This window comes from Carassius carassius, chromosome 21, assembly GCF_963082965.1.
Source record: "Carassius carassius chromosome 21, fCarCar2.1, whole genome shotgun sequence".
Lineage (NCBI taxonomy): Eukaryota > Metazoa > Chordata > Actinopteri > Cypriniformes > Cyprinidae > Carassius > Carassius carassius.
The window spans coordinates 27,391,419-27,404,132 of record NC_081775.1 but is presented as its reverse complement, the minus strand read 5'-3'; the positions used below and the strand labels follow the sequence as shown (position 1 = coordinate 27,404,132).

Below are 12,714 nucleotides of genomic sequence, written 5' to 3'. Positions count from 1 at the left end.
GGCTTGGGGTCCTTCACATATGGCAGCAGCACTTTCCACCGCACCAATAACACGGGGCTGCCCGCCGACGTGCCTGACTTTAAATCGGCGCTAATAAACACGGATATCGGCCGATGCCGATATATTAAAAAATGACATATTGCCCCGATATATCGGCCGACCTCTAGTCAGAATAGTCCATCTGCCATCAGTGGTTCAACTGTAATGTTATGAAGTGACAAGAATACTTTTTACATTTACATTTATTCATTTAGCTGACGCTTTTATCCAAAGAGACTTATATATATGCTATATATGTCAGAGGTCGCATGCCTCTGGAGCAACTAGGGGTTAAGTGTCTTGCTCAGGAACATATTGGTGTCTCGCAGTGGATTCAAACCCGGGTCTCTCACACCAAAGGCATGCGTTTTATGCACACAAAGAAATAATGTTTTATACACAAAGAAAACAAAAATAATGACTTCATTCAACAATTTGTCTCCTCTCTGTCTCTCCGACTTTTCGGAGAATAAGCTAAACGCAGGCAGCGTATGCTCTTCTGTGTCAGACGTGCCCCAATCATACGTTTTTTTTTGTATGTTTACACTTTGATTTGAACGAAAACAGCGCATCTGTGCAATGCGGATGACACAGAAGAGCATAACCTGCTTGTGTTCATTGGATGTTCTTCAAAATGGCACTATGGTGATGTGGAGAGACACAGAGGAGACAAATTGTTGAATAAAGTCATTTTTGTTTCTTGCATACAAAAAGTATTCTCATCGCTTCATAACGTTATGGATGAACCATTGATGGCAGATGGACTTTTCTGACGATGTCTTTCATACTTTTCTGGACCTTGACAGTGTATTTTACTTGGTAGTTAATGGGACAGTCAAAAGCCTCCCGCTTTTCATCCAAGATATCTTAAATTGTGTTCTGTAGACGGACAAAGCTTTTATGGGTTAGGAACGACATGGGGATAAGTGATTAATGACAATTTACATTTTGGGGTGGAGTATCCCTTTAAAGATCCAGTGTGTAAATTTTAGCCGCATCTAGCGGTGAGGTTGTGAATTGCAACCAACGGCTCAGTCCCCCGCTCACCCCTCCCTTTAGAGAAGCTACGGTGGCCGGACGTAGGTATAGATGTCATTGTTAAAGACAGCTTAGAGCAATGAGATTTCTTTACAAAAGTAAATCAAGGAATTATATTTACTTAATTATTCAATACATCGATGGTATTGCGAAAGTTAATTTACTTGTTCATCATTGTGACAGTGTTTTGTTCGCAAGAACAACAAAGTTACGAAACTTGCTGTGTAGAGCAGTTTGTCCGGTTAGGGCTACAGTAGAAACATTGTGGCGACTTCTGAGTAAGGGGACCCGCAGTGTATGTAGATAGAAATACATATATATATATATATATGTAATTTCTGTAAATCATTGTATATATTACACATTGCACCTTTTAAGAAAGTTTGTTAAACTAAGTCAAATAGGTTTGGAGCAACATAAGGATGAGTAAACAGTGACTGAAAATTAATTTGTGGCTGAATTATCCCTTTAATATGAACCAGAAGACACACCAGTCTTCTGCTGATTGCAAACTCTTTGTGTTTAAGGAGAAGTTTGTGAAGTTTATAATTACCCAGAGAGCAGCCTGTTTAATTGAGCGTTTATGGATGATGGTGCTCAGGATCAGCTCAGTAATTAAGGATTAGTGGGGCTCAGTGCAGGTGGCTTAGGGGCACACGCACTCCGCCGGGGCCCCTGAGGGAAGGGCTCTTATACTGCCCTCAGCCCTACTGCAGGTCCTTCCACCTTAAATGTCTTTCACTTCCTTAGTGAGGTCACAAATCTTAATTAAGCAGTAAGCAGATAAGGATGAAGAAGCTCACTGTTCTGTTTTTCCATTCAGAACTGCTTGACTGGGTCTCTTCTGTTTGATGTGGATTTTCTAACTTGGCATGTTTTCTTCTCTCTTCTTTTCACTTGTTTTGGGCGTTCTTTCTTTATCATCTCTTGCTCTCATTTTCCCTCTGGCTTTATTCTTCTTGTGTTCATCTTCTCCAACACTTCCCCTACAACCCCACGCTGCCACTGGACATGTCTTCATTCATCAATCATATCTCACATTCTTTCTCTGTACATGTTCCCGTCCATGTATTCTTTTTGCTTTTTTGTTTCTGTCATATGTATTTTTTTTTCTACGAAAATATTTATATTTTTAATTTTTTTCATTAATCATTTTATTTTTTGCTTCATTTGCTTTATTTTCTTTCATTCTTTTTCATCTTTTTGTTGTTCTTTTGCTATTTTTGTTTCCATTTTGTTTTCTTCTGTATTTTTCCCCCACAAAATGTTTTTGTAATTTTCCCTTTTCATTGATTAAATTTTTATATAAAATAATTTTTTCATTTGTTATTTTTCATGTTTTTGCTGTTTTTGTCCCATTTTCATATTTGTAATATTGTATTATTTTTATTTAATTCATTAATTTTCTTTTTTTCTTTTTGATTAAAATCCTCTTCCTCTCATTTTACTTGATTCTTTTGTTCCTTCATTTGGTGTTACTTTCTGCTTTATTGTCTCTCTTTCTCTCTGTTTCTCTCTGTCTGGGTCTTGTGGGCTGGTTTTGTGTTTGGGTGGAGCTGCAGGTAGCGTGTCAGAGCGCGATCAGTCAGGAGCAGGTGGAGGGCATGCTGAGTGAGAACGATGCTCTCAGGACAAATCTAGCAGCCCTAGAACAGGTACCTGACCATGATACAGTATCACGACCTTCATCAACCCTAGTTCCTGTATCATCATCTTTATTCAGTTGACAGTGGCTGGTCTAACACACATGGTCTTTGAACCATTAACTGTTCATACACGCATACTAATGTCACTTATCAACTTTATTTACTTAAAACTGAAGAAATGAACAAATCACTCCCAATTCACACCAGTTTGTTTGATGCCATATTTTCTTTTACTCTCTTCTCTGAAAAATTTTCTGTATCTAAAAATAAATTCATGGATTTTCATAAAGTTGCATGGTTTTGGGTGACACTTTTTTTTAAAGGTGTAGTTGTTACAGTGTAATTATACATTTATGGATGGAGTAATATTAATTAACATGTACTTAATATATCGTTAGGATTAGGGTTTGGTTTAGTGTTACGTGGAAGTAATTATGCATAATTTATTGTTATTACAATAATGCAGCTTGAAATAAAGTGTTACCTTGTTTTGTTTTGTATGAATTTCTAATCGCAGTGTGATTAGTGTCTTTAATGCAAGTATCTGTGTGATAACTTAAAACTAAAGTTCAAAATTGCATATTTAAATACTGTTTTAGTTTATTGCTCACAAGCCAAAATAATGATGCTTATTTATTTCAGAATGACTTACAATGAATTTAAGGTATATATTTACATTAGTACATGCACATCTGGGAATCGAACCCATTATCTTTTGTTAGCAATACCTAAATATTAATATTTAAATATTTAAATAGGTGTAAATAATTTAATTGACAACGTGTATAAAATATGAGACCAAAGTCCAAGAACACTCTTAAAGGCTGCAGTTTAAAAAAGTTTCTATTAATAATATACTGTATTTGTCTATATGTGTTTTTGTTTAGCCTTATTTCTTTTTGCATGCGCATATGTTCACACATTCATACATTAAATATGTGTATTGCATTATGCATGAAAGTTTATATTTAGCTTGAAAGCACTCATGGGTACATTTATATTTATATTGTATTTAAGTTGCATTTCTCAGCTGCTCTCTAGTATTTTCTGTTCCTTAATAATTCTTATTTTGTCTTCTGTTGGCATTTTCCCACTTCTGTACTGAATTCAGACTGAATAAGACTTAATTCAGTTGTCCTGTGGTATATATGTGAAACTCTGTGTGTGTTCTTCACAGATCCAAACAGTAAAGACTCAGGAACTGAATTTGCTGAGAGAGCAAAATCTGGCATTAAATGCAGAGCTTCAGCAGAGACGCACAGATCAGGAGAGCTTCCTGGCGCAGAAAGATGATCTCAACTCACAGCTACAGGTATTTTGGCACCTGTTAACTATAAAAACCAAATTCAATGCATTTCAATGCATGTATTTTAGCATTGGTATTCGGAGCCTTCATAAAAGTCATTTGACTACTGTTGATCAGGAGTCAAACCGAGCGAACAGTCGACTTCTGGAGCAGCTCACTGAACTGGGTCTGGAAAAGGACAAGCTACAGCTGGAGTTAGAGGAGGCCAGAAAGGTGACGACACGCACAATCCTTCTTTTTACCTTCTCATCCTTTTACAATTCAGTCAGTTCCCACTGCAGCAGGTGAAAGTATTTTGACGTTTGCTGCACTCACTCTCTCTTATCTTTATTTAAGCTTCTTTAGTTAGTCAATTCACTACTCGTTCTTCTATCAGTTAATGCTCTGATCTTTTGACCATCATAATGACTTTATTAATGTAAAAGCTGCAATAGGATTTAGCCACAAACGCGCTCTGGAATATTCCCATTTGAAGTTTTTTTTTTTTAATTTATATATATATCGTTTTTTTATTATACATTTTTTTTTCTCTAGAATCTACTGTGACATTAGTCAATGATTTTTGAACCAAAACCAGTTTTTACAGTTTTACTTGATCATTTTCGTCCCTGACCTTTTGAATTAATGTCGATTACTCTGATATAACACACTCTTTAAATCCATATCAAATTCAGCACAAAAATAGAACCATGACATAATTTTTTTTAGTTTAAATAAATGTTGGTGTTTTTTTTATAGTAATGCTTGTTTGGGGAAAATGAACTAATTCTTCAAAAAATATAATAAAATGAAAAAAAGATTTTGGGGTGCAACTTGACAGACACCGCTTTAGGCAAGACAACAGGCTTAAAGGCAAACTTGTCTCTAATGTTCTTTGCAAAATAAAGTACTAAATTGAGATAGAGATCTGTCTAAACACCTGCTCTTTCAGACTGCGGATAAGCGTAAGGTCATGCTGGATGAACTGGCCATTGAGATGGCACAGGAGAAGTCACGGCACAAAGAGGAGCTCAGCGACGTGCGCTTGCAGCATGAGAAGGAAGTGCTGGGCATCAGGGCCCGCTATGAGAAGGAGCTCCGCGGCCTCCACGAGGAAAAGAACCGCACAGAAGAGGAGATCCGCTCACAGCTACGAGATGAGAGAGTAAGAACCTTTGTGCGCTGTAGTTTGAGACGTGAACATTCAGCAAAGCACTTAACCTCAGGTTTCTCCAGGTGGAATTTGTCTATACAAATAGTACTTTGGAGAAAAACCATTTGCTAAATTTCTCCTCACAGTTGTGTTTCTTCTTTGTCAGGCTCGTACCAAAGAGCTAGAGGGTCTTCAGACATATGTGGAGGAGTTGAAAGCTCAGGTTCAGTCTATGGAGGGGACGAAGGGCTGGTTTGAGCGCAGACTCAAGGAAGCGGAGGTGCTGTGTGTTTACAGCAATGGAAACTGTCTTTTGTTGTTTACATCTGGCCACATCAGTATCATTCTGACCACATGATGTCAGTGTTGTTTTTGTCGTTACTGTGTGACAGACTACACAATGCCGAATGGTAAAGAGTATTTATAGTGGATGTGTTGTTAGAAATTGAGCCATCTTCTTTTCATCATTGGACAGTTTTATAGTCTGCAACTTTAACGTTTGAAATCTAAAAGTGAAATACAAATTTCAAACTTGAAAGTAATAGTCTTTGAAACTCAAATATAAGAGCATTTCTAGCTTATTTTGAACTAAAAAATACTTTAAAATGACACTCTCGGATGTCTGGGTGATTTATACTTGATATTGATGTGATTTGTTTGTGGTTTGAGCAGGAGACCATAGAAAAAAACAAACTGGACCAGTCAGAAGAGATCCAGCGGTTACAGAAAGCTAACACACTCCAGCTGGAGGTAAACTTTTGGATGCGATCATAAAAACACATTTGGTGTTTGACAGCACTTGAAGATGAAGTAATGAGCGGTAAAGCTATATTTAGCAGATCTTGTCTAAATGACACATTAGTTGTCTTCATACATATTCAAGTCTAAGAAACACATCAGAATTCTTTCACGTCTCATTGAGTTGATGGATGATTGCTTGACATAGAATTTTACTTAATGAGCTTAAATGACAATATGAAATGCATGAAATATGTTTATCGTCTATAGGTGCTCAAAAGTAAAGGATTTCTCAATAAGGTCCTGGAAACCCAAGGTTAAATCTCATAGAATTACTTTGGTTTTCAGTGAAGTAGATGATTCATTTATGATTCTGCTGACCTGAGCCACATGGCCAGTCCATCTCTGGCCTGACATGATTTTATCCACCTAGATCATCAAAAGTTGGATATGATATTACCGTTTAATATTATTTTTAAAATGCCTGCACAGTCTTGGTTATGTCAGCACAAAAAAAAAGTTTTTTTCAGAAGCAGAGGAAGTTGTTTTGATGAAAGATTTTGAGAACAGAATTTAGAACTTTTCTTTTGTGCTGACATAACCAAACGCAATTGTTTTATTCAGGCTGAAACTTTTTATATATATATATATATATATATATATATATATATATATATATATATATATATGAGTTTTAGTTTAAGGAAACAGAATGGTTGGAAAAAAGGGTCCACTTCATATATTAACCAGTAATATTATATCCTATGTTTCAAGTCTGACAAATCTGTGTATTAAAGAAATAAATGCAGCTCATTCACTGAGTCCAGAACTCATCCACCGTACATTTGAATGAATTAATCAATGTATCTTCCCGCCGTTTCTCAGGCTAAAGCTGCAGAGGTGGAGGCAGTCAAACAGCAAGTGACGGAGATGCAGAAAGAAAGAGAAGAACTCAACAACACAATCAGCAAACTCAAACAGGTGTGAGAACAGAGTGTATTCTATGTGGTCTCCTAGTAGCTCTGTTGGAGCGTTTGTTCTTCAGTGTGATGAGAACCATGTGTTTTTAAGATGCTAAATAAGGCACAACTCAAATGGAGTATATTATGGGGGTGTGATTGCTGGAGCCCACCAGTAATTTCAAATGTGAGTCAAGAACGATGCATGACTCAACAATAGGATGAGGTTGTTCTTTGTGTGAGCATCTTGTGCCAAAATTGGTGTTTCCTCGTCTGATCTGACTATTTTTAGGATAGTTTGTTTGGACTTACTTTGTTCTGATGTTACTTGTGTCATGGTTGTTTTTGGATATTAATACTCAATTTTTTACGCATCATAACCTACATTATACACTGCACAGATTTTTGGGGGGCAGTAAGAAAAAAGATTGTTTATAATGTTACAAAATATTTGTATATCAAATAAATGTTGTTCATTTGAGCTATGTATTCATCAAATAATCTTGAAAAAATGTATCACGGTTTCCACAGAAATTTTAAGAAGTGCATCTATTTTCAGTAATAAGAAATGCGTCTTGCATAATAAATCGGCATATTAAAAACATTTCTGAAGGACCATGTGACATTGAAAACTGGAGTAATGATGCAAAATCCAGCTTTGCACCACTGGAATAAATTAAATTTATAATATATTAAAATGGAAAATAGTTCATTTGAATTGTAAAAACATTTTGCAATATGGCTGTTTTTAATGTTTTTGTTTTAATCAAATAAATGCAACTTGAGCATGTAAGACTTATTAAAAAACATTAAAATATCTTACTGAACCTATACTTGTTAGCTGTAGTGTATATTCATAATTAAATTAGGGCTGTCAAATCAATGAATTTTGATTAATCGCATCCAGAATAAAGTTAGTGTTTATATACATACCGTATATGAACAAAGCTGCATTGAACAAAGTCTCAGATTGGCCATGTCATTCTTGTCTTACTCTTAATGTGAGTAAAACTCTGGGAATGTTTTTTTAGATCAAGAAAGTTGATGAGTGTTGTCCAGATATTCTAGTTAAAGGAGAGGTAATAAATATTGTTAAACATTTTAAATATTTAGGTATAATTATGGATTCTAACTTAAATTTTATAAAACATATTAAAAAGGTCTCTAAAAGCACTAGAGATGTGTGTTTAATGTACAAACTAATTCATGATCTTGCACCACCACCTCTTAAACAATGTGTGACTTTCTGTAAGGACAATATCAGGCAGACTAGGTCATCAGTTCAACTAAATTTAAGAGAACTGTTTTTGGACAATCGACTTTTTCAGTGAGAGCAGCAGAAAGATGGAATTTAATACCTGTTTATATTAGAGAGTGTTCAACACTTAGTATTTTTAAAACTATGCTTAAAGTATGGCTTAAGGAAAATCATGTGATCATTGACTTTTTTTTTTGTAATATAATGTAGTATGATGTGATATTGTATGTATTATATTTATTGTATTGTTTGACACTTAATATTGTTATTCTGTAACAACATCCTGCCCAGGGACTGCAGATGCAAATTAGCTTTATAGCTAACTCTGGCACAACACTGTTGTTGTGCGTTGTCCCTATACAAATAAACAAACAAATAAAAAAATAAATAGTACATTTAAATATTTCTTAAATATGTACATGTATGTGTGTGTGTATTTATACATATAAATATATACAGTGTACACACGCATATAATTTAAACAAACTTTTGGTGTGATTAATTGATTTGACAGTCCTAATTTAAATGTTTTTAAATGATAAATATTAACTATAATAACAGCATAAAACATTATTTGCAAAACATTATTTCTGCAATAGAAGTTCCACTGTAAATAAAATTAAATGCACTTTTTAGCTTTCTACGGTTCTTCAGACGTTCTTTGTGTTATCTAAAATATGTAATAATGAAAGAGACTCAATTGTAACTCAATGAAACATTTCAAACTAAACTGAAAAGTTATTTGAAAATTAATAACAATAGTTTTTAAAATAAAAATGGATTCTATGAACTCTAATGACCTTTGTGTGTGTATTTCAGGAGATTAAAGATACAGTGGATGGACAGAGAATCCTGGAGAAAAAAGGTAGTTCAGCGGTAAGTAGGCAAGCCAGCCAGGAGAAAGAGATGAGTCAGGGCTTTCCCTCTCTCCATTTCCCAGAAAGTGAATTAAAATAGTCCCAGGCGATGGACAGGACACCTCTTTGCCCTACAGACCTGAAACCAGACCTCCCATTGACGAGGCTCGATCAGTTTTCATTAACGCTGAAGCCGTATCATCAATAGAATCTGGTTTGACAGTTCATTGATTGTGTGTGTGTTTCCAGCTCCTGAAGCTGCCCATACTTTTAGCTCAATAAAGTTTTGGTTATAGTTTTCCTATGGCGTTGTTTATTAGTAACACTGTTTATTAGGTTACAAATGCAGTCCCTCTGGGAACTTCCTTCCTACTATAAGCAATTTTGGCCACAAAATGGATGAAATTTCATATATCTTCCCCTCTTTTTCTCCTTCCGACGAAAACAAAGGATTTTGTAGTGCTACTGCGGGAAAATGGATGGACAGGATGTTTAGTTGATGTGAAATTGTTGTCTCTATGTATGATTTTCTATTTTCCTATGTAATGCAGTGATATCTAGACATTTTTCAAAGGGGTGCTTCATGCAAAAATGAAAATTGTTTTCATTTACTCACCCTCCAGTTTCAGTTGTACACCCGTATGGGTTTCTTTCTTCTGTTAAGCATAAATGAAGATATTTTGAAGAACATGGGTAACCAAATAATCCTAATTGACTTCCATAGTATAGAAGAAATACTGTGGAGGTCAGTACAGACCATTAACTGTTTGGTTACACGCATTCTTCAAAATATATTTTGTGTTCAGCAGAAGAAAGAAATTCATACCAGATTGTTTTTTTGGTGAACTATCCCTTTCAGTGTGGCTTAAGTGTCCAGATACATTTGGGGCCACTGTATAGACTTGTCTAGTCTGCTAAATGTCTATCAGACGTCAAAATAATGCCTGTCTTGTTATATCTGCAGCTGAAAGACTTAAAGAGACAGCTCCATCTGGAGAGAAAAAGAGCCGATAAACTCCAGGAGCGCCTGCAGGAAATCCTAACCAACACTAAGACTCGCACAGGTGAACACTTTCTCTGTCCCTTCATGTTTCCACTTAAGATTTTGAGACCTAGCCCTCCATCATTATATAAAGCAATTGTTAGTACATGAAATAGGGCTTTTTAGAGATGTCAACCACCCTCTCCGCTGATTTAAATTGCTATAGGCTCTGCAGTCACTATTTCATCACACATGGACAGCATGAATGAAAAATTTAAAGCAGGTAAGTAAATATGTGGCGCTGTGCATAAATAAGGCAGCAGATGATGATGGCTCCGCCCCTACTGCAAATTGCTACAAATGAGACAAACCCAAAGCGTGTTCTTACCACCTGAAGTGAATTCCAAAGAGCCCATCCGCTTTGTTCTTGCATCAGGTTCCTGTGGGATGTTGAGCAGTTCACTTTCCTGCATCGGCTCATTGGCTATAAATAGTTTTTCCAAAAAGGCAGGTTACATTAATGTAGTTTTTCTTTCACGTTACTGTGGTGTTATTTCATATCATTGAGAATTTTATGACAACTTTTTGAAATCCGATTTGAAATAGTGTAAAATGGGTAATGAACACATTTTTCGTAGACTTTTGACTGTTTTTATGATATCAAGTAAATTGTAAAGTAAACAGTGATTTTTCACAATACACGTCACATAAAACATCTTTATGAAGTGTTTTTATTTAATTTTTTTGGAGTATGAATAATAACAATAAAAAAACACAAAGTTTGGAACACTTTTTTTTCATTGATTTAGCTGCCCTTTTATGTGACATCAAGTCAGTTTTATTTGTATAGTGCTTTTCACCATTGTCGTCTTTATAACGTAGATTTAAGTTCTTTTTAAGTGTGAATAAAAAAAAAAAACAAAAAAAAACCTTAGGGGTTGTACTGCTTCGAAGCTAGTGATTTTGACAGGACATGAACACAAGACATAATGCCTTTGCCCCATGGTGTTTATAATCAAATTTGAGTGTTTGGACCACACAAGCAACTCAGAAGTCCAGCGGTCGAATACTGGCTCAAAATCAATACACAGCGTCTCAACTTAATAGAAACTTTTTAGGTGTATTCATTTGTTTGTTCCTTAAAAACTTTAACTCCTGTGGGATGGACCCCACACACAACAAGGAGGGAGAGGCGGGTGCGCTAAATATTTGATGGAGCCCCTCTAAAAATGTGCTACAGATCCATGCATACGTGCATTTGCTCTCTGTAGATTGTTGGCAGTGCCAGGGCAGTCCTCTTTTGAGCCATTTATAATTTAATGTTTACTAAATATTTAATGGTTGCTCTACAGAAAGTTTAGAATCAGACATTTTAAAGTAGGGAGCTTTATCTTTGTCAAATGTTCAGAAGGGTCTAAAAGTCCACACACGCTTTCTCAAAGAGAAATTACCGGCATATGTTAGAAATTGATGCAGGGATTTCCATTTAGCATAAAGGCTTGTCCTGACAGCAAGCTAGTATGCGTAAACTTACTGCGTTAAGTTACTGTCTTCTAGCGCACCTACAGCGCTTGGTGATTTATGCTCTTAAAATATTCCTCTTTTTGCGTCATATATGCATTGCAGGTCTGGAGGAGCTGGTGTTGTCTGAGATCAATTCGCCGAGCCGTACGCAGCAGACGGGTGACAGCAGTAGCATCTCCTCCTTCAGCTACAGAGAGATCATGAAAGATGGGGCTTCGGCTCCCAGCACCAGTAAGGTAGAGCCGCCCACTGGGGGCCACAGTTGACGCTTCTTTTTCTCCGGCTCCCAGGAGCATTTCTTTCTTCGAGAAACTATTAATAAACTCCCGAACAGTGTAAGTTCCAGAAATATACTGTTCCTGTGAAGAACCAGGGGAGAAAATAATGGTTGTTGTGACATGCTGGACTATCTTGAGGGACATGAGTGTGGTTTGGTGAAGAAAAACAGAAACTTTTGTGGTGCATTTGAGTAATTATTTCTGTTTGCTAAAGCTATGAAGTTTTAAACTTCGTGATGAAACTTGTACTTCAATGTTTGCGAATAATGCTTCAGACATGAATCATCTAGTTGACTTTCAAATGCATTTATCAAAGCACAGACTCCCATTTTATGCCATCAGTTTGAAACATAATGCATATCAGGCGTGTTTGAGATTTGTTTAAGGAGAATTGTCATCAGCCTTTCAGTAAAGGGAAGTTTTTTTGCAGCCAGAGGCAAAATGAGACTCATGGGACGAAAATAGTACACGCAGGGGACTGTGAGAGTCTGTGGGACGAGTCGACTTTCATTTGATTGGTTCGTCTCCAGCTCCTTGAAATGTCCTGAAACGCACTGAGGGACAGAATAGGACCACCGCACGTACAAGACTGGTGAAATCCTTCCTGTGACTTTCATGTGACGTCAAACAACACAGTGTAAAGTTACCGAAGTCTCAAAGGGATAGTTCACAAAACATACAATTATCTTGCTCTAGTCCTACATGACAGTGTAATTTTAATATTGGTCAAATACAATTATAGTATTTATTAATATTTTAAAATGATCTTTTTTATTTTTAGCATTTTAGTGTTAATTATTTCAAGGTTTAGTTTTTTTTTTTTTTTTGTCTGCTTAGCTTTAATTTATATTCCAGTTTTAGTTTTTAGTAATGTTAGTACAATAGTACTGCACTTTTGGTTCTTTAGAACTATTTTTAGCTTTAGTACTTAAACTTAAATTAGTTTCAATTAGTTGT

The 12,714-nt window shown here is 35.9% G+C and overlaps 1 protein-coding gene across 1 annotated transcript in view; it reads left to right on the top strand.

Moving 5' to 3' along the window:
* LOC132098039 (GRIP1-associated protein 1-like) overlaps nucleotides 1–12,714 on the top strand; it is a 56,103-nt gene that overhangs the window by 18,007 nt on the left and 25,382 nt on the right. Inside the window, exons 15-24 of the mRNA XM_059504145.1 lie at nucleotides 2,640–2,732; nucleotides 3,901–4,035; nucleotides 4,147–4,242; nucleotides 4,961–5,173; nucleotides 5,328–5,441; nucleotides 5,834–5,911; nucleotides 6,785–6,880; nucleotides 8,936–8,992; nucleotides 9,938–10,037; nucleotides 11,582–11,715. Coding sequence (XP_059360128.1) covers nucleotides 2,640–2,732; nucleotides 3,901–4,035; nucleotides 4,147–4,242; nucleotides 4,961–5,173; nucleotides 5,328–5,441; nucleotides 5,834–5,911; nucleotides 6,785–6,880; nucleotides 8,936–8,992; nucleotides 9,938–10,037; nucleotides 11,582–11,715 — 1,116 coding nt within the window. The remainder of the gene's footprint in view (nucleotides 1–2,639; nucleotides 2,733–3,900; nucleotides 4,036–4,146; nucleotides 4,243–4,960; nucleotides 5,174–5,327; nucleotides 5,442–5,833; nucleotides 5,912–6,784; nucleotides 6,881–8,935; nucleotides 8,993–9,937; nucleotides 10,038–11,581; nucleotides 11,716–12,714) is intronic.